The sequence below is a fragment of the Mobula hypostoma genome, chromosome 2, assembly GCF_963921235.1.
Source record: "Mobula hypostoma chromosome 2, sMobHyp1.1, whole genome shotgun sequence".
Lineage (NCBI taxonomy): Eukaryota > Metazoa > Chordata > Chondrichthyes > Myliobatiformes > Myliobatidae > Mobula > Mobula hypostoma.
The window spans coordinates 119,036,148-119,057,912 of NC_086098.1; the positions used below are offsets into that span (position 1 = coordinate 119,036,148).

General features: G+C 41.8%; 1 protein-coding gene across 1 annotated transcript in view; it reads left to right on the plus strand.

Moving 5' to 3' along the window:
• The window catches only part of LOC134342423 (dynein axonemal heavy chain 8-like), a 317,468-nt gene that overhangs the window by 21,578 nt on the left and 274,125 nt on the right, over positions 1 to 21,765 (plus strand). The window contains exons 5-9 of the mRNA XM_063040531.1: positions 2,958 to 3,058; positions 4,873 to 5,010; positions 10,982 to 11,222; positions 19,741 to 19,940; positions 21,412 to 21,565. Of these exons, the coding sequence (XP_062896601.1) occupies positions 2,958 to 3,058; positions 4,873 to 5,010; positions 10,982 to 11,222; positions 19,741 to 19,940; positions 21,412 to 21,565 (834 nt within the window). The remainder of the gene's footprint in view (positions 1 to 2,957; positions 3,059 to 4,872; positions 5,011 to 10,981; positions 11,223 to 19,740; positions 19,941 to 21,411; positions 21,566 to 21,765) is intronic.

Here is a 21,765-nt window from a genome sequence, read left to right on the forward strand (position 1 = left end):
ACTCAGGGTTTATCCCAATCAGAAGCCCTAGATAAAATCCAGAATTTGCTGAGAGCCAGATCCGAGGCATTCAAGTCTGGAGATCAAGAATGCCACAAGAAGTGCAGTTTGATCTCCAGAAAGCCATCTCTTGGGAAAAGTGGAGATTCTAGACTAGACTGGAATCAACGAGGGATGCTCGACAGCTGTGGCAGGGTTTGAATGCCCCATAACCTCCTACAGAGTTAAATCTTACGGCATAGGGGACAGCAGAGCTTTGCTTCCAGAGGAACTCAATACTTTCTGTGCTCGTTTTGATCATCAGAACAGGGAGGGACCATCTCCCGATGATCCTGTGGTCTCAGTATCTGAAGATGATGTGTGGGCTGCCTTCAAAAAAGTGAATTCAAGGGAAGCATCTAGTCCAGACAGAGTGCCTGGCTGAGTACTGAAGAGCTGTGCTGACTAACTGGCTGGTGTGTTCACGGATATCTTCAACCTCTCACTCTGTCAGTGTGTGGTACCATCTGCTTCATGCAAGCTTCAGTTGTACCGGTGCCCAAGAAGAGCATGGTAACCAGTCTAGGTGACTATCGCCCAGTGGCACTTACAGTGCCTATAAAAAATATTCACACCCTTAGAAGTTTTCATGTTTTATTGTTTTACAACATTGAATCACTGTGGATTTAACTGGCTTTTCTTGACACTGATCAACAGAAAAAGACTCTTTCATGTCAAAGTGAAAACAAATTTCTACAAATTGGTCTAAATTTATTACATTAAACTAGATAATTGATTGCATAATTACTCACCCCCTTCAAGTCAGTATTTAGTAGATGTACCTTTGGCAGCAATTACAGCCTTGAGTCTGTGTGGGTAGGTCTCTAACAGCTTTGCATATCTGGACACTGCAATGTTTCCTCATTCTTCTTTACAAAACTGCTCAAGTTCTGTCAGATTGCTTGGAAATTGTGAGTGAATAGCCCTTTTCGAGTCTAGCCACAAATTCTCAATTGGATTGAGGTCTGGACTCTGACTTGGCCACTCCAGGACATCAACTTTGCTGTTTTTAAGCCATTCCTGTGTAGCTTTGGCTTTATGCTTGGGGCCATTGTCTTGGTGGAAAATAAATCTTCTCCCAAGTTGCAGTTCTCTTGCAGATTGCACCAGGTTTTCCTCCAGGATTTCCCTGTATTTTGCTGCATTCATTTTACCCTCTACCTTCACAAGCCTTCCAGGTCCTGCTGCAGTGAAGCATCCCCACAACATGATGCAGCCACCACCATGCTTCACGGTAGGGATGGTGTGTTTTTGATAATGTGCAGTGTTTGGATTACGTCAAACATAGCGTTTAGTCTGATAGCCAAAAAACTCAATTTTGGTTTCATCAGACCACAGAATCATCTTCCAGCTGAGTTTCCTACATGCCTTCTGGCAAACTCTAGCTGAGATTTCATGCTAATTATTTATTGTTATTTATTTATTATCTATATTTGCACAGTTGGTTTACAGTTTACAAATCCTGTTTAGAGTTACTGTTCTACAGATGTGCTACGTATGTCTGCAGATAAAGAATCTTAGGGTTGTATGTGGTGACATGTATATTTTCTGATAATAAATTTAATTTTGGACTACAAAATTTAACTATGTACCCTATCTCACATCCTGGTGAGAGACACAAGAGACTGCAAATGCTGGAATCTTCAGCAAATACCAGAAGCAGGTTAGGTAGTATCCGTGGAAGGAAATGGACAGATGAAGAGTCTCAATTGGAAATGTCAACTGCCTATTTCCCTCCATAGATGATTTTAGACACCTCTGTAAGGTCACCCCTCAGCCTCCTGTGTTGCCTGGAAAAAATCCAAGTGTAACCAATCTTTCCTGATAAGTGAAGCCCTCCTGTCCTAGTTACATTCTCACATACCTTTTCTGCAGCCTTTCTGGTTCAATGACATCCTTCCCATAGCCAGGCAAGCAGAATGACCCAGTTCTTCTTGCCCAGGTGGTCTCAAGTGTTGTCTCACCAACATCTTATATAGTTGCTATGTGACATCCTATCTTCTACAGTTATATTCATCTACATCTGTAATCTTAGGTAACCTTTTTCACTTTGCAAGAAATCCGTGTTATATTGGTGACAATGGCCCATAATTCTAGAGTCTCTGTCAAGGTGCATTATCTCCTAACCAGCCTCAAGAGATTATATATTTCAATCAAGTCTCAGTTTACTAAAGATAAGCAGATGCAAGCCTTTTCTTATGAAGCATTCATGCCTAATGCTTTAGTTTAGTAAACCTTCTTTGAACTGCTTTCAATATATTTGCATTCTTCTTTAAATAAAGGGACTAGTACTGTGCACTGTCCTTTAGTCTCACAAACGAAAAATATAACTAAAGCATAACCTCCCTAGATATGTATTCCATGCTCTTAGCAATAAACAATAATAATCTGAGCTTTCTTTCTTACTGACTACATCTATGTATGTACAGCATAACCCTTCTGTGAATTAATTATGAGGATATCAGATTGCTCTGTGACTCATAGCTCTTCAGTCTGTCACTGCCTAGAGTGTATTCTACTTTGATTTTTGTGTCATAACACACTGCTTCACATTTGCCATATTCCCCACCATTTTCCGTATTATCTTAAAGTACCTATTTGCTACTTAGTTAACTTACCTACAACCCTTAATTATCCCTTTCAGATTTCCAGCTTCTGCAGTTCTTTAATTTTCAATATTATTCCATTGTAGCCTCTTTATATAACAGCCTGCTTATTTATGTTACCAGCAAACTTAGTGACTGTAATTATGCTGCTTTATTTCAAATGATTTATATGAATTGTAAAAACTTCTGCCTCAAATTTTAAGTCACTATGCTCTGTCTTGAACATCATAAAGTGCTTCTGGGATGAAAGAACAGAGAATAGGAGGCATAAACAAAGGAGCATTAATTATAACTAAACTATGTCTTTTTCAGAGCTGGTTTGGTGAGCTATGGAGGAAGTTTGAAACATATTCGTCAGGAGAACGTTTATTTGGATTACCTATTCAAGATTATGAAATACTGCAGAAAAATAAGTAAGTTGGATTTCCTAAAAGAACCAATTGAATTTTATTGGTACATGACGGATAATGCTATTAGTATTTGAAATACCTTGACTAGTAAAGAAGCCAGGAGTACCTTCTATACTAAAAAACAACACAGGGACAGGAACTATGGAGTTACAGGTTGCAGGAATCGGGGGCAAAGAAAAGTAAGATGCTGGGGGAATTCAGCTGGTCAGGCAGCATCTGTGGAGGGAATTGAACAATTAATGTTTCAGGTTGAAACCAGATTAACGGTTTCATGAAACGTTAATTGTTCAATTCCCTCCACAGATGCTGCCTGACCAGCTGGAACTTAATTGGAGCTTCCATGTCAACATGTCCTCTGATACACAGATGTTCACATCTTGTCATTAATAATATCTCAAGAGCATACTATTATCACTGAAGAAAATGAAGAGGCGAGCAAGGGTCAAGGAGTGCAGTTGTGAGATAGAGTTGGAACGAGGTTGAGGCATGTTCAAAACGGAGATGAAGACAGTGTTGGAGCAAACGAAGTGGAGAAAAGAGTGGGTGCAGGATGGTCAGATTCGGGGCATGTCCACCTGAATGGAGAGTGAGGTTGGACAATCTAAGTGCCAGGTCGATTTGGAAAGGTTGAGTACGGGCCGGAACATGGCAGTGGAGTCCAGGCCCAGGGTGTATCATGGCAGGGCCCGGGTCCTAGTGCGGAGGTTGAACCTGGTACTTGGACAATTTTAACGCTGGCCAGACGGACTGAAAAGGCACAGTGTTGGGACTGGAGGCGAGTGCTGGGATCGGTTCTGTGCTGTGACGTTTACTCTGCTTTCCTTGGCACTGAGGCTGTGCCCGACTCCGGCTGCTCCAGGTTTCGCAACAATTTGCCCAGCCGTGTAAAGCACCGAGACTGACGCTATGGGCTTACTGTGGCTGCTCCAGGCTTCATGTCTGCGAGCTTCACAACGATTTGCCCAGCAGTGTAAAACATCGAGACCGACGCTATGGGCTGACTGTGGCTGCTCCAGATTTCACAACGATTTGCCCAGCAGTGTAAAACACCAAGACCGACACTGTGGGCTTATTCTGGCTGCTCCAGGCTTCATGCCTGCGAGCTTCACAACGATTTGCCCAGCCGTGTAAAATAACTACGCCAACGCTATGGGCTGACTGTGGCTGCTCCAGGATTCGGGTCTATAGGCTCAGTTTCATTCTGAACACTGCTGCTTGCTTTTATTGTTTGCATGGTTTGTTTTTTTCACTCTCTCTGCACCTTGTGTGTTGGTCTTTTTTTATAAAATAGGGTTATTTTGGGTTTTCTGTTTTGTGGCTGCCTGTAAGCAGACGAATCTCGAGGTTGTGTAATTTATACATACTTTGATAATTAATGTACTTTGAAATTTGAACTATGAACTTTGGATGACTATATTCAGAGGTTGTTTTTCAGCCAGGGTATGTGATTAATCATACCTCAGTAATTTGGAAGTAGTGCAGTTCATCTGTACATATAAGTTGAAACAATTATGGTAGCTCATCAGTGTCATGCGGTCACCAGTTGAGGTTGAATTCCTACTGCTGTCCGTAAGAAATTTGTGCATTCCCCCTGTGACTGCATGGGCTTCCTCTGGTGCTCCGGTTTCCTCCCACATGTCAGAAAGGTGTAGTTAGGGTTAGTGAGTTGTGGGAATACAGTTTGCGTTTGTGAGATGTAAATTAAATTATTGAACAGGATTTGCACCATGATCCCATAATTTTACTTAAGTGTGAAGATTTGAAGAAAGGATGAAATGTTAACCTTTTGCTCTATGACTCCATTGTTTACTTTTCAGAAAGGAGCTGGGACTTCTGCAGAAATTGTATGGTCTTTACGATGCAGTGATGTATAAAATTAATGGTTACTATGACATTCTGTGGAATGAACTGGACATTGAGAAGATTAATGCTGAGCTTTTGGAGTTTCAGAACAGGTAAATGATTTTAACTCTCATATATTAGCCAACTAATTCTAAGCTATCAACAAAAAGTCAGTATGTTTAGGCTTGGCTTGCTCAAGACTTTGGTAGCACCATGCACTCAGATTTTCCAGTTATTCCAATTAATACTCCATTTGATTTGTGGAGGGCTATTTCAGGGGCGAAGGGACAATTTCGAATGAGGTTGGAGGCGATATCAGATGCACGGCAACTCTGGCAGGGACTGCAATACATTACTTCCTACAAAGCGAAACCCAATAGTATGAATGGCAGTGATGCTTCACTACCAGATGAACTCAATGCCTTCTATGCCCGCTTTGAAAGGGAGAACATAACTACAGCTGTGAAGATCCCTGCTGCACCTGATGACCTTGTGATCTCTGACTCAGAGGCCGATGTTAGGCTGTCCTTAGAGACAGAGAACCCTCGCAATGCAGAAGATCCTGATGGAGTACCTGGTATGGCTCTGAAAACCTGTGCCAACCAACTAGCGGGAGTATTCAAGGACATTTTCAACCTCTCACTGCTATGGGCAGAAGTTCCCACTTGCTTTAAAAAGGCAACAATTATACCAGTGCCAAAGGAGAATAATGTGGGCTGCCTTAATGACTATCACCCGGTAGCACTCACATCGACAGTGATGAAATGCTTTGAGAGTTTGGTTATGTCTGGACCGAACTCCTGCCTCAGCAAGAACCTGCACCCATGCAATTTGCCTATCATCACAATAGCTCAATGACAGATGCAATCTCCATGGCTCTTCACACAGCTTTAGACCACATGGACAACACAGACACCTATGTCAGGATGCTGTTCATTGACTATAGCTCAGCAGTTAATACCATCATTCCCTCAATCCTAATTGAGAAGTTGCAGAACCTGGGCTTCTGTACCTCCCTCTGTAATTGGATCCTCGACTTTCTAACCAGAAGACCACAGTCTGTGCAGATTGGTGATAACATACCCTCTTTGCTGACGATCAACACTGGCGCACCTCGGGTGTGTGCTTAGCCCACTGCTCTACTCTCTGTATACACATGACTGCGTGGCTAGGCATAGCTCAATCACCATCTACAAATTTGCTGATGATGCAACCATTGTTGGTAGAATCTCAGGTGGTAATGAGAGGGCTACGGGAGTGAGATATGCCAACTAGTGGAATGGTGCCGTAGTGACAACCTGGCGCTCAACATCGGCAAGATGAAAGAGCTGATTGTGGAATTCAGGAAGGGTGAGATGAAGGAACACATACCAATTCTCATAGAGGGATCAGAAGTGGAGAGAGTGAGCAGCTTCAAGTTCCTGGGTGTCAAGATCTCTGAGGATCTAATCTGGTCCCAACATATTGATGTAGTCATAAAGAAGGCAAGACAGCAGCTATACTTTATTGGGAGTTTGAAGTGATTTGGCATGTCAACAAATACATTCAAAAACTTCTATAGTTGTACTGTGGAGAGCATTCTGACAGACTGCATCACTGTCTGGTATGGAGGGGCTACTGCACGGGACTGAAAGAAGCTGCAGAAGGTTATATGTCTAGTCAGCTCCATCTTGGACACTAGCCTACAGAATACCCAGGACATCTCTCGGAAGCAGTGTCTCAGAAAGGCTGCGTCCATTATTAAAGACCTCCAGCACCCAGGGCATGCACTTTTCTCCCTGTTACCATCAGGTAGGAGATACAGAAGTCTGAAGGCACACACTCAGCAATTCAGGAACAGCTTCTTCCCCTCTGCTATCCGATTCCTAAATGGACTGAAGTTTTGGATACTACGTCACTTTTTTAATATACAGTATTTCTGTTTTTGCACATTTTTTAATAATCTATTCAATATACGTCATTGATTTACTTGTTTATTATGTTTTATTTAATTTATTATTTTTTTTCTATCTCTGCTAGATTATGTATTGCATTGAACTGCTGCTGCTAAGTTAACAAATTTCACATCACATGCTGGTGATAAGAAACCTGATTCTGATTCTGAAAGTACGGTTAATTCACTATTTAAGTTGTTGCACAGTAGTAGAATAAATATCCCAGAAAATCCAACAAATGTCATTGGAAAGTGGAAATCAGAACCTGGGGAGTTTCGTAGGATTGTCGGAATGGGAGCCCAGAAAGTTTCACAGGACTGTCGGAATGGGAGTGTAGTGAGTTTCACAGGACTGTTGGAATGGAAACCCAGTAAATTTCATAGTAGTGTCGGAATGGGAGCCCAGAAAGTTTCACAGGACTGTCGGAATGGGAGTGTAGTGAGTTTCACAGGACTGTTGGAATGGAAACCCAGTAAATTTCATAGTAGTGTCGGAATGGGAGCCCAGAGAGTTTCTCAGAACTGTCAGAATGGGAGTGTGGTGAGTTTCACAGGACTGTCTGATTGGCAGCCCAGTGAGTTTCATAGGATTGTCGGAATGGGAATGTAGTGAGTTTCACAGGACTGTCTGAATGGGAGCCCAGTGATTTTCATAGGACCTGGTAAAGTGACTCAGTGAGCTTGTTGCTGAAACCATTGTAATTTCCCAAAAATGGGAATTTAGATTATCAAAATTTTACTGTATTAAATGTCAGATTTATTTTTAATATCTAATATTGTTTAATAATTTAAACTGAAATAATCATTTCTTTCTAATACGATTTTAAATATTTCCAAGACATAGAAATTCCTAATACAGTCATAGTCATAGAGTTATACTGCATAGAAACAGGCATTTCATCCATACTGACCAAGATGTCCATCTGAACAGGTAGATAGAAAGGACATCAAAGATCATCTCTTTCTTTAAAGAACGGGGTTTCCTATCTTCCACCATTAATGCTACCCTCACCTGCATCTCCTCCATTTCCTGGACATCCGTGCTCCCTCCATCTTCCCGCCATCTTAACAGTGATAAAATTCCTTTTGCCCTTACCTATCACCCCACATGCCTCCACTTCCAACACATCATCCTCCACAACTTCCACCATCCCCAAAGGGATCCTGCCACCAAACACATCTTTCCCTCCTCCCCACTCTTTGCTTTCCTCAGGGAATGGTCTGTCCATAATTCCCATGTCTATTTGTCCCTCCCCACTACCTCCCTCTCTGCACTTATCCCTGCAAGCGGCCAAAGTGCTACACTTGCCCATCCACCTCCTCCCTTGCCTATTTTCAGGGCCCCAAACTTCCAGATGACGCAGCACTTCACCTGTGAATCTGCTGGCATCATATATTGTGTTCAGTGCTCCCAATGTGGTCTCCTCTACGTTGGTGAGACCTGTCGTAAATCAGTGGACCGCTTTGTCAAACACTTCCGCTCCATCTGCCAAAAATTGAACCTTCCGGTGGTCAAACATTGTAATTCCGATTCCCATTCCCATTCCGACGTGTTGGTCTATGGCCTCCTCCTGTGCCACGATAAAACCACCCTCAAGGTGGAGGAGCAACATCATATATTCCTTCTGGGTAGCCTCCAACCTGATGGCATGAATATTGACTTCTCCTTCCAGTTTAAAAAAAAATCCCTTCCCCTCCCCTCTTCTTCCATTTCCCACTCTTACCTCTTCTCAACTGCCTATCAACTCCCCCGGTTCCCCTCCTGTTTCCCTTTCTCCTATGATCCACTTTCCTCTCCTATCAGATTCCTTCCTCTCCAGCCCTTTACCTTTCCCACTCAGCTGGTTTCAACTATTACCTTCTTGCTACCCACCTTCCCCTCCCCCACCTTTTTATTCTGTCATCTTCCCCCTTCCTTTCCATTATTGAAGGAGGGTCTTGGCCTGACACACTCATCCCCATGGATGATGCCTGACTTGCTGAGTTCCTCTTGCATCTTGTGTGTGTTGCTTTGGATTTCCAGCATCTGCTAGTTCCATTTGCCTGTGTTTGGCTGATATTCCCCCAACCCCAGACTTTTTTTTTAATGCATGTACTCGTTCAAATATCATTTAAACACTGAAAGTGAAACCTAGGCCAAGACCTAGGACCAGGTACCTTCCTCTGCAACTGGATCCTTGACTTGCGCCCAAGAAACTGCATTCAATAAGGGTAGGCAACACCACCCCTGTAATGATTATCCTCAGCACTGGCACCCTGCAAGGTCACATCCTAAGCTCCTTACTTATCTCTCTGTACACCAGGCCAAGTTCATTGATGATCATTGTCGTCGTCAGAATATCATTAACGATAAAATAGAGTACTGGAAGGAGGTGGAGAAAATAGTGCTATGGTGTCAAGACAGAAACCTTTCTGTCATTGTTAGCAAAACAAAAGACCCTTGTTATTGATATCAGGAAGCAGGATGGAGCACGCGTTTTGTGTGTACCAATGATAATGAGGTGAAATAGTTGGGAACTTCAAGGTTCCAGGTGTAGATTTCACCATAGTTGTTTTGGTCCAATCATGTAGGTGCTACAATTAAGAAAGCACATCAGCACCTCTACTTTCTCAGAAGGCTAAGCAAGTTCATCAGAACGTTGTTAGGCTTCACCAATTCTTATAGATACACTATAGACAGCATCCTATCTGGATGCATCACATCTTGGTATAGTAACTGCTTTGGCCAGGACTGCAAGAAATCACGAGTTGTGAATAGCGCCCAGTTCATCATAAAGACCAGCCTCCTCTCCATTGATTCTGTATACACTTCTAGCTGCCTCAATGATCAGCTATCATAATCAAAAATGCCTCCTACCCTAGTCATTCCGTCTTCTGCCTTCTATTGAACAGAAGATACAACAACTTGATAAATTTCACCACCAGTTAACTCAAGGACAAGGATCTATTCTGTTACGTGACTCTTAAATGGGCCTCTGAGATGATGAAGATGAATTCTTGATCTCTCATTTTAATTCGTCATGGCCTTTGTACCTTGTTGGTCGACCTGCACTGACCTTCCTTTGTAACTAACTGAAAGTTTCTGCATTCTGTTATTACTTTTCCTTTTATATTAGCTCAACATACTAATGCTTGTTATGATTTGTTTGGATGGCATGCAAAACAAAGTTTTTTACTAAATCTTGGTAAACGTCACTGTAATAAACTAATTATCAATTACCATTCAGGAAAATCTAGCCATCTGGAGCAGGTGACCTGAAGCTTGGTTAGAGAAGTAGGTATTAAGCACCAAAAAGAAAACAAATTAAAAAGACAGAGTTTATAGGAGTAAATTCTGAAGCTGTGGCTCCAGAAAGTCAGAAAACACAAAAAATGCTCAACAGGTAAAATTACCCTGACTGAAATGTCAATCCTGATGAAAGGTCAGTGATTTGAAACACTTAACTCTACTTCTTTCCCCAGATACTACCTGATTTGCTGAGTGCACAATTATCAATGATAGGAAAATCAAATATGTATGTGTATAAAATAGATAGAAGTGTCTCAGCGATACAGTTAGCGGAGCTGCTGGCTCACAGAGTCCCGGGTTTGATGCTGTCTGTGTGGAGTTTGCATGGGTGCCCTATGGCTATCTATTTCCTTGAGCACACCGGTATTCTCTCTCAGCAAAGATGTGCATGTTGGTAGGTTAATTGGCGACTATAAGTTGTCCCTTGGATGTACGTGAGTATCAGAACTGGTGGTTGGGTGATGCAAAAATAAAGAGGATAAAGAAGACTGGGATTAATGTAAAATTAGTGTATGTAGGTGGTTGGGAGATTGACCACAGTATCAGAACTAAGGAATAGTAAAAATAGGATAAAATTGAAGGGCAAGGCTTTCAAAAAGTTAGAAAATGCAGGTTTTGGAAAACTGAAATAAAATTAGAAAATGCAGGAAAATGCTCAGTGGGTAAAATCGCATGGATCCAAAGGTAAATACTGATGAAAGGCCATTGAGATGAACCATTGATTCAGCTTCTCTCTTCCCGGATGCTGTCCAATTTGTTGAGTGCTTTCAGCTTTTTCTGTTTTTATCAGTGTTGCAAATGCATTAGTTTACTGCTATGGATTCATTTCAGTTAGCTTATCCTTTATGTGAATTACTTCTAGGTGCCGAAGGCTGCCCAAAGCCTTGAAGGAGTGGCAGGCATTTCTGGATCTGAAGAAGAAAATAGATGATTTTAGTGAATCATGTCCTCTCCTAGAAATGATGTCCAGTAAATCAATACAACCTAGACATTGGAAGCGGATATCTGACACAACAAAGCATAACTTTAATATAGAATCAGAATCATTCTCTCTGAAAAATGTCATGGATGCTCCACTGCTTCAATTTAAAGATGATATTGAGGTATCTTGAGTTATTAGTTAGTATCAGACAAGACCTGCAGAGTAATAGTTTGTACAGTTTGTAGATTGGAAGCTAGTTCTACACTCTGCTAAGTTTGCATGTCCATTGAAGTTTGCCAGAGTTCATTTTCACCACTGTTTATTGCAGCTTTATGTATAATTTTCAAATATGATGAATTTTTCTGTGCTTTGCAAAATTTAACACTATGCAGTTTGTTTCAAAATTATATCACTACTATTATTGTCTTACAATTTTTAAAAATTCATTCTTCTGATGTAAGTATTTGGAATGACTGTAATTTGGTGATTGTCCCTGGTTCCATTAACAACTGGATGCTTCACTTGACCGCCTCCAATGTTCGTTGCATTGCCGTAAAACAAGCAAGGTATGAACAGCAGACTTCCTCCTTAAAGAACATTAGCACATATTTCCACAATGTTGATTTCATGATCATGTTCAGTAATACCAGTCTTCCAGTACTTTATTAATTAAGTTTAATTTCAATTGTTTCCATTGAAGCCAATCTCCTTCCCTACTTTTCCTTCATATCAAAACCATTGTGTATTTTATGGAAATGTTTATTGTTTTTAAATTGGTAAATTGGTTTATTATTGTCATATGCACTGAGGTATAGTGAAAATCTGGTCTTGCATACCGTTCTGACAGATCAATACATTACAACAGTGCATTAAGGTAGTGTGAGGTAGAACAGTAACAGAGCAGAATAAAGTGTTACAGTTACGGAGAAAGTGCGAGTAGACAATAAAGTGCAAGGTCACAAGGAGGAAAATTGTGAGGCTAAGAGTCCATCTTATCAGACCAGGAAACCGTTCAATAGACTTATGGGATAGAAGCTGTATTTGAGCCCAGTGGTACATACCTTCATGTATGGTATCTTCTGCCCAATGGAAAGAGGGCGAAGAGAGGATGTCTGGTTTGGGTGGGGTCTTTGATTATGTCGGCTGCTTTTCTGAGGTAGTGAGAAGTGCAGTGCAGACAGAGTCCATGGAGCAGAGGCTGGTTTCCGTGGTGTGCTGAGCTGTGTCCATAACCCTTTGCAGTTTCTTGTGGTCACAGGCAGAGAAGCTACCATACCAAATGTGATTAAAGGGTCAAATTTCTTTAGCCTCTTGAGCAAGTAGAGGTGCTGGTAAGCTTTCTCTTGGCCATGGTGTCATGTAGATGGTTCGGAACAGGCTATTGCTGTTGTTTACTTCAAGGAACTTGAAGCTGTCAACCTTCTCAACCTCAACACATTGAAGTAGATAGAAGCATATGCACTTTACCCCTTTCTGAAGTCAATGACCAGCTTTTTGATTTGCTGAAAGGTTTTTCCCATGATACCATTTCGCTGGGTTCCAATGATATAATTTCTTTAGGTTCGCTGTCTCCTTCCTGTACTCTGGCTCATTGTTATTTGAGTTATGACCCATTATAGTGATATAATCTGCAAACCTGCACATGAAGTTCGAACAGAATCTGATCACACAGTTGTGTGTATGTAGGGAATAGAGTAGGGGCTGAGGATGCAACTTTAGGGGGCACCCATGTTGAGAAAAATCATGACAGGGTTGTTGCTGCCTATCCTTATTGATATTGGTATATTGGTCAGTAAGTCAAGTATCAAGTTACAAAGGCAATACTCTGCTTTAGAAGATTGGAAATGAGTTTGCTTGGACCAGTAGAAGAATGGGAAGTGGGAGAAGATGGGAAGTGAGAAAGAGAAAACTGGAAAGAGAGAAGGTGAAGCAGAAAAAGTAAACAATCAATGTTCTTCCATCCCGAAGATGTTGCCTGGCCTGCTGAGCTCCTCCACATCTTGTGTGTGTTGCTTTGGATTTCTAGCATCTGCAGATTTTCTGTTTACTGCAACTTTCTCCTACTACTCTCCACTTTCTCCTATCCTCCTTACTCACTTTCTTTGCATCACTTTGCACACACACCCACACTCTCTCCCATCATTATTTATTTTACCCATAACCCTAATGCTTGCTCTCCCACCAAACTTCTTTGCTCTCTGCCACCACTCCCTGCTTTGGTTCTCTTTTATATTTTTCCTTTATTTACTCTTGGCTAAAATTGAACTGTCACTAATTGTGGACGAACACATCCAGGAATTTAATGAATAAAACTGAGCAAAATCATTTATCTATACTTTGGGTTAAAAATTCTAATATATTTAAGTGGCCATGTTATTTGGTACATCCTATGCCTAATGAAATGGTCACCGAGTGTATGTTCGTGGTGTTCTGCTGCTGTAGCCCATCCACTTCGAGGTTCAACATCTTGTATGTTCAGAGATGCTCCTCAGCACACCACTGTTGTAATGCTTGGTTATTTGAGCTCATCACCTTTCTGTCAGTTTGAACCAGTCTGGCCATTCTCCTCTGACCTCTCTCATTAAAAAATCTTTATCACCCACAGAACTGTGGCTCACTGAATGTTCTTTGTTTTTTGCATCATTCTTTGTAAGCTTGAAAGACTGATGTGTATGAAAATCCCAAGAGATCAGCAGTTTCTAAGATGCTCAGATTACCCCGTCTGGCACCAACAATCATTCCACAGTCAAGATCATTTTTTCCCCATTCTGATTTTTGATATGAATGACATCTGAACCTCTTGACATCGTCTGTAAACTTTAATGCATTGTTTTGGGTACTGAGGTTTTTGTTAATGGCAATTAAAATTTTGTAGATAAGAATTAATCTATCAGATAGCCATTATTCAAATAATGTAATACCCAAGAAGCTTCTAGAAAGATACAGAAGAACTGTAACCACTAGGAAACACACTGGGCAATTACATGTATATTGGTAGTTAAGTAAAAATATGAACAAGCATAAGAAAGTTAAACTACAAAGAAAAAAAGTTATGCAATCTAATCCAACATTCCTTCTTTGATTCTAAATCACACATTTAGAATCATTGTATCTGAAAATTCAGAGGTAGAAATATTATTTCTGTTTTTGCATGATTTTTAATCTGTTCAAAATATGTGTACTGTAATTGATTTACTTACTATTATTTTATCTTTTTCTTCTATATTATGTATTGCATTGAACTGCTGCTGCTAAGTTAGCAAATTTCATGATACATGCTGATGATAATAAACCTGATTCTGCTTCTATTAATAATTGCCCTTATACAAGTAGAGAAGCTGTAAATTATGATATAAAAGATGTAAAATATCAGGACAAATATGACTTGTAATATTGAGTGATTCCAGCTTTCTAGACTTAGTGAATGCAATCAAAGAAATCCCATCTATCAGATGATGTATTTTAGCTGTTTCTTTACAAATATGATCAACCAAATTATTTATGTTTTGCAATAATCATTAATGTAAATACAACACTTTTTGCCTATAACTGCTTATGATTTCCCATAACTGCTAAGAGAAGGTCTAATGCCATACGATTTTGAAGAACTGTCTTAAACATGGTGACTATTTCAAAGTATTCAATATACATTTATTATCAAGGTATGTATACAACCTTATACAACCTTGAGATTCATCTGCTTGCAGGCAGCCACAAAGCAAGAAATCTGAAAGAACAGAATTTTAAAAAAATGTTCACTGTGCAGAGAAAGAGGGGAAAGAAGCACAAATCATGCGAACAATAAAAGCAAGCAACAACATTCTGAACCAAATTGAGTCCATAGACCCGAATCCTGGAACAGCCAGAGTAGGACCTTAGCCTTGGTCTCAGTCCACCATATAGTGGGGCAAATCATCATAAGGCTCACAGACACAAAACACGTTGCAGTAGGAGTAGTCTCACAGCCTCCGCCTCAGTGCCAAGGAGAGCAGAGTAAAACATCGTGGAGTAGAACTGGCTCAACTTGCCTCCAGTCCCAACACCCTGCCTTTTCAATCCATCTAGCCTAGCATTTAAATTGTCCAAGCACCAGGTCATCCCCTGCACTCAGACCTATGCCCCACCGCAGTGATATGGTCTGGACTGCTTCCAAAGGTACTTGAGCTTTCCAAACTGGCACAGCTCTTAGATGGATCAAACCTCTCCTGATTTAGGTAGATGGGCTTTGAAACAATTCCACTTCAACTTTTCTCCACTCCACTCAGATACATAGAAAAAACTACAGCACAATACAGGCCCTTTGGCCCACAATGCTGTGCCGTACATGTCCTTACCTTAGAAATTACTAGGGTTATCTATAGCTCTCTATTTTACTAAGCTCCATGTACCTGTCTAGAAGTCTCTTAAAAGACCCTATCATATCTGCCTCCACCACCATTGCCGGCAGCCCATTCCATGCACTCACCACTCTCTGTGTAAAAAAACTTACCCCTGACATCTCCTCTGTACCTACTTCCAAACACCTTAAAACTGTGCCCTCTGGTGTTAGCCATTTCATCCCTGAGAAATAGCCTCTGACTATCCACATGATCAATGCCTCTCATCATCTTATACACCTCTATCAGGTCACCTCTCATTCTCTGTTGCTCCTGGGAGAAAAGGCCAAGTTCACTCAACCTATTCTCTTAAGGCAAGCTCCCAATCCAGGCAACATCCTTGTAAATCTTCTCTGCACCCTTTCTATAGTTTCCATATCTTTCCTGTAGTGTGACCAGACCTGAGCACAGTACTCCAAGTGGGGTCTGACCAGGGTCCAATCTAGTTGTAACATTCTCTCTCAGCACTCAAGCTCAATCCCATGGTTGATGAAGGCCATGCACCGTATGCCTTCTTAACCACAGAGTCAACCTGCGCAGCAGCTTTGAGTGTCCTATGGTCTCGGGCCCCAAGATCCCTCTGATGTTCCACACTGCCAAGAGTCGTACCATTCATACTATATTCTGCTATCATATTTGAACCAACTTACACTTATCTGGGTTGGACTCCATCTGCCACTTCTCAGCCTACTTTTGCATCCCATCGATGTCCTGCTGTAACCTCTGTCAGCCCTTTATGCTAACCACAACACCCCCAACCTTTGTGTCATCAGCAAATTTACTAACCCATTCCCTCCATTTCCTCGTCCAGGCCATTTATAAAAATCACAAAGCGTAAGGGTCTCAGACCAGATCCCTGAGGCACACCACTGGTCACCAACCTCCATGCAGAATATGACCCATCTACAACCACACTGCCTTCTGTGGGCAAGCCAATTCGGGATCCACAAAACAATATCCCCTTTGATCCCATGCCTCCTTACTTTCTCAATAAGCCTTGCATGGGGTACCTTATAAAAAGCCTTGCTAATATCCGTATACACTACATCTACTGCTCTACCTTCATCAACGAGTTTAGTCACATCCTCAAAAAATTCCATCAGGCTCATAAGGCACGACCTGTCTTTGACAAAGCCCTGCTGACTATTCCTAAGCATGTTATGCTTCTCCAAATGTTCATAAGTCCTGCCTCTCAAGATCTTTTCCATCAATTTACCAACCACTGAAGTAAGACTCACTGGTCTATAATTTCCTGGCCTATCTCTACTCCCTTTCTTGAATAAGGGAACAACATATGTAACCCTACAATCCTCTGGAACCTCCCCATCCTCGTTGATGATGCAAAGATCATTGCCAGAGGCTCAGCAATCCCCTCCCTTGCCTCCCACAGTAGCCTGGGGTACATCTCTGGTCCTGGAGACTTATCCAACTTGATGCTTTCCAAGAGCTCCAGCACATCCTCTTTCTTAATGTCTGTATGCTCAGTCTTTTCAATCCGCTGTAAGTTATCCCTACAACTGCCAAGATCCTTTTCCGCAGTGAATACAGAAGCAAAGTATTCATTAAGTACCTCTGTTATCTCCTCTGGTTCCACACACACTTTTCCACTGTCATACTTGATTGGTCCTATTCTCTCCCGTCTTATCCTCTTGCTCTTCACATACTTGTAGAATGCCTTGGGGTTTTCTTTAATCCTGCTCGCCAAACCTTCTCATGGCCCCTTCTGGCTCTCCTAATTTCTTTCTTAAGCTCCTTCCTGCTAGCCTTATAATTCCTAGATCTCTGTCATTACCTACTTTTTGAACCTTTCATAACCTTTTCTTTTCTTCTTGACTAGATTTTCAACAGACTTTGTACACCACGTTCCTGTACCCTACCATCCTTTCCCTGTCTCATTGGAACGTACCTGTGCAGAACACCACACAAATATCCCCTGAACATTTGCCACGTTTCTGCTGTACATTTCCCTGAGAACATCTGTTCCCAACTTATGCTTCCAAGTTCCTGCCTGAGAGCTTTATATTTCCCCTTACTCCAATTAAACGCTTTCCTAACTTGTCTGTTCCTATCCCACTCCATTGCTATGGTAAAGGAGATAGAATTGTGATCACTATCTCCAAAATGCTCTCCCACTGAGAGACCTGACACCTGACCGGGTTCATTTCCCAATGCCAGATCAAGTACAGCCTCCCCTTTTGTAGGCTTATCTACACATTGTGTCAGGAAACCTTCCTGAATACACTTAACAAACTCCACCCCAACTAAACCCCTTGCTCTAGGGAGATGCCAATCAATATTTGCGAAATTAATATCTCCCAGCACGACAACCCTGTTATTATTACACCTTTCCAGAATCTGTCTCCCTATCTGCTCCTTGATGTCCCTGTTACTATTGGTGGTCAATGAAAAAACACCCAGTAGAGTTTATTGACCCTATCCTATTCCTAACCTCCACCCACAGAGACTCAGTAGACAACCCCTCCATGACTTCCTCCTTTTCTGCAGCCATGACACTGTCTCTGATCAACAGTGCCATGCCCCCACCTCTTTTGCCTCCCTCCCTGTCCTTTCTGAAAAATCTAAAGCCTGGCACTCTAAGTAACTATTCCTGCCCTTGAACCATCCAAGTCTCTGTAATGGCCATAATATCACAGCTCCAAGTACTGATCCACGCTCTAAGTTCATCTGCTTTGTTCATGATGCTTCGTGTATTAAAATAGACGCATCTCAAACCATTGGTCTGAGCGTATCTCTTCTCTATCACCCGCCTGTCCTCCCTCTCGCACCGTCTCCAAGCTTTCTCTGTTTATGAGCCAACTGTCCTTTCCTCCGTCCCTTCAGTTCGGGTCCCAGCCCCCAGCAATTCTAGTTTTAACTCTCCCCAAAAGCCTTAGCAAACCTCCCTGCCAGGATATTGGTCCCCCTCAGATTCAAGTGCAACCCCTCCTTTTTGTACAGGTCACACCTGCCCTCAAGGAGGTCCCAATGATCCAGAAATCTGAATCCCTGCCCCCTGCTCCAATCCCTCAGCCGCGCATTTATCCTCCATCTCACTCTATTCCTACTCTCACTGTCACGTGGCACAGGCAGTAATCCTGAGATTGCTACCTTTGAGGTCCTGCTTCTCAATTTCCTTCCTAACTCCCTGTAGTCAGATAAGTGTGAAGTGGTTCATGTTGGAAGGTCAAATTTCAAGGCAGAATATAATATTAAATGTAAGACTCTTGGCAGCATGGAGGATCGGAGAATTCTTGGGGTCCATGTTGACAGAACACTCAAAATTTCTGCACAGGTTAACAGTGTTGTTATGAAGGCACATGGTGTGTTGGCGTTCATCAACCGTGGGACTGAGTTCAAGAGCCGTGAGGTAATGTTACAGCTATACAACACCTTGGTCAGACCCCACTTGGAGTACTGTGTTTAGTTCTGGTCACTTCACTACAGGAAGGATGTGGAAACTATAGAAAGGGTGCAGATGAAATTTACAAGGATGTTGTCTGGATTGGAGAGCGTGCCTTATGAGAATAGGTTGAGTGAATTTGGGAAAACTCCTTGGAGCGACGGAGGATGAGAGGTGACTTGATAGACGTGTATAAGATGATGAGAGGCCTTGATCATGTGGATAGTAAGAGGTTTTTTCCCAGGTCTGAAATGGCTAACATAAGGGGGCATAGTGGTACAAAGGGGATGTCGGAGGTAAATTTTTCACACAGAGTGGTGGGTGCTTGGAATGCCCTGCTAGTGATGGTGGTGAAGGTGGATATAATAAGGTCTGTTAAGAGCCTCTTAGATAGTTACATGGAGCTTAGAAAAATAGAGGGCTATGTGGTAGGGAAATTCTAGGCAGTTTCTAGAGTAGGTTGCATGGTCGGCACAACATTGTGGGCCGAAGGGCCTGTGATGTGCTCTAGATTTCTATGTTCTGTGAATTGGGGGAGTTGGGATTGCTCTGAAAATGAGCATAAAGTCAATGAGTTGTAAATCCTCTTACTTTGTTGCATGGATATTCAAGTTATTAAGAGATATGGTGACCACACTATGTTCTACAAGCTCCTATGCATAGCAGTATCATAACATAAAGCATTTGATTTTGAAAAGTTAATTAAGGACCGAATGTATGCCTGCATAGTGAACAAACATTGGTTTCCAAGTCTTCCAAACATAACTTATTTACACACCTTCTTCAAAAATTGCATCACAAACACTATAGGGATCAATTATTTTTCAGTTGATCAAAAAGTTAATTTTGATTTTCTGTTTAACCAGTTTTATGACTGAAAGTCATAATGGCTGATCTAACTTCTATGTTGTAATGTCTTTCAGGATATTTGCATATCCTCTGTGAAAGAGAAGGACATTGAGGCAAAGTTGACTCAAGTGATACAGACCTGGACCAGTCAGATCCTAAGTTTCTCAACATTTAAGAACCGAGGTGAGCTGCTGCTCAAGGGAGTGGAGACAACAGAAATCATAACCATGTTGGAGGACAGTTTGATGATCTTGAACTCTTTACTCAGCAACAGGTACAAGCACAGATTACAATATCAGTAATTTATGTTTATTTAGCATCCAATACATTAACATATTAATCAGACAAAGTTTGCTAGTACCTGTACACTGGATATAGGTGTTACTGAGAAATTCAGAATTCATTGTCCTTTCCTAATTATCTTTGAAATGAGTGATGTATCAGGCCAGTTTATAGCTTCATTCTCTTCGGCAGTTCTTTTGGTTCGAGGGTGGCTTACTTCTCCAGTTGTTTGGTTCATTATAGCTGACAAGGCCATGGTGATTTACTGCTGCAGTGGGTGCACCACAGTGATATAGTAGCTAGTGCACCTCCTATTTCCAGTTTGATGATGACCTTGGTTGTTGTATGCTTGGAGCTTGCACATTCAGTGGTTCAATTTAATATCAGAGAATGTATACAGTGTGCAACCTGAAATTATTACCCTTTGCAGACATCAGACATCCACAAAAAAGACGAAAACCCCCAAAGGATGAAGGAGAGAAAATGTTCGAACCCCAAAGCCTCCCCCCCACACACAAGCAGTAACAAAAGTATCACCTACCCCCACTTGCTCCAGCAAAAGCACTAACCCTCTCCCCACAAACACCCACCATGCAAGCAGTAGCAAAGCCCCCCAGAGACCATGATCTAGAGTTCATCAAAGACTACTGTCAATGCCAACACTTCAATATCTCAGACATCTCACCAGCAAGGGGAGAGAGAGAGATACTGCTCTTGCAACAGGCAAGAGGGAGGTCAACAGTTCGTTGTTTCAATGTTACAATCTGCAGCATCGCTCATTCAAGTTCCTCCAGCTCGAGGGCCAGCAGAATTTCCCTTGCCATCGTGAGAGAGCACTTGAGTTCAGGGGTCTTCTTTTCACAGCAGCATTCACCACTGTCTTGATAGTTCAGTCTTCCATGACGCTTCATTTGGTGACACCGGTGAGCAATCGGGTCGCCCACAGGGCCGCACCCTGACAGCACTCATCTTCCAGACTGCACATGGAGATACCAAGAACGCTAGGCTGCTCGGTGAGTTCCCAGACTGCAAACCCACCGCTGTGATCAACCACAGTTTGCGTGTGCGTGCAGCTGTCGATCACAGATTCCAACAGCACCCCAGCCAACTTGACTAACAGACAATCCAGTGGAGGAACACAACGGGTCAAGTAGCATCTGTAGGGGGACAGGACTCGGCAATGTCTTGAGTGAAAACTTTGCATCAATACCAAAAATGTCAACAATTCCTTTCCCCTCTCAGATGCAGCTCGGCCTACTAAGATTTTCCGGCAGATGTGTGTTGCTCTAGATTCCATCTGAACCAACTAAAATATTTCAGGACTATAGAATTACAACCCAAGTCCATTAGGATTCAATCCATATTTTATTCTACTTAATACTGTAAGCAGTGGTGTTTCTTTTTAAGAAGTCTTTCATAAACATGGATTTTTTCATACATGGAATTGCTTTTATTTTCCACAGGTATAATGCTTACTATAAGAAAGACATTCAGACATGGGTGCACAATTTGACAGCATGCACAACTATAATTGAACAGTGGCTTTTAGTTCAAAATCTGTGGATTTACCTAGAGGCTGTCTTTGTTGGAGGAGATATTGCCAAACAGTTGCCACAGGTAATTTGTATCGTTAACCCAAGTGTTCTAAATATTATTGTCATAAGTTTTACATTTACTAGTGTGACATGATCCTGTTGTTCAGGTAGTTTGACAGACACATCCTTTATCTGGGAATTATATTGAACAGCATAATCCTTTCCAGATCTTGATGCTCCTACTTCTCAAGATTTCAAAATCTGAAACTTGGTATCATCTGG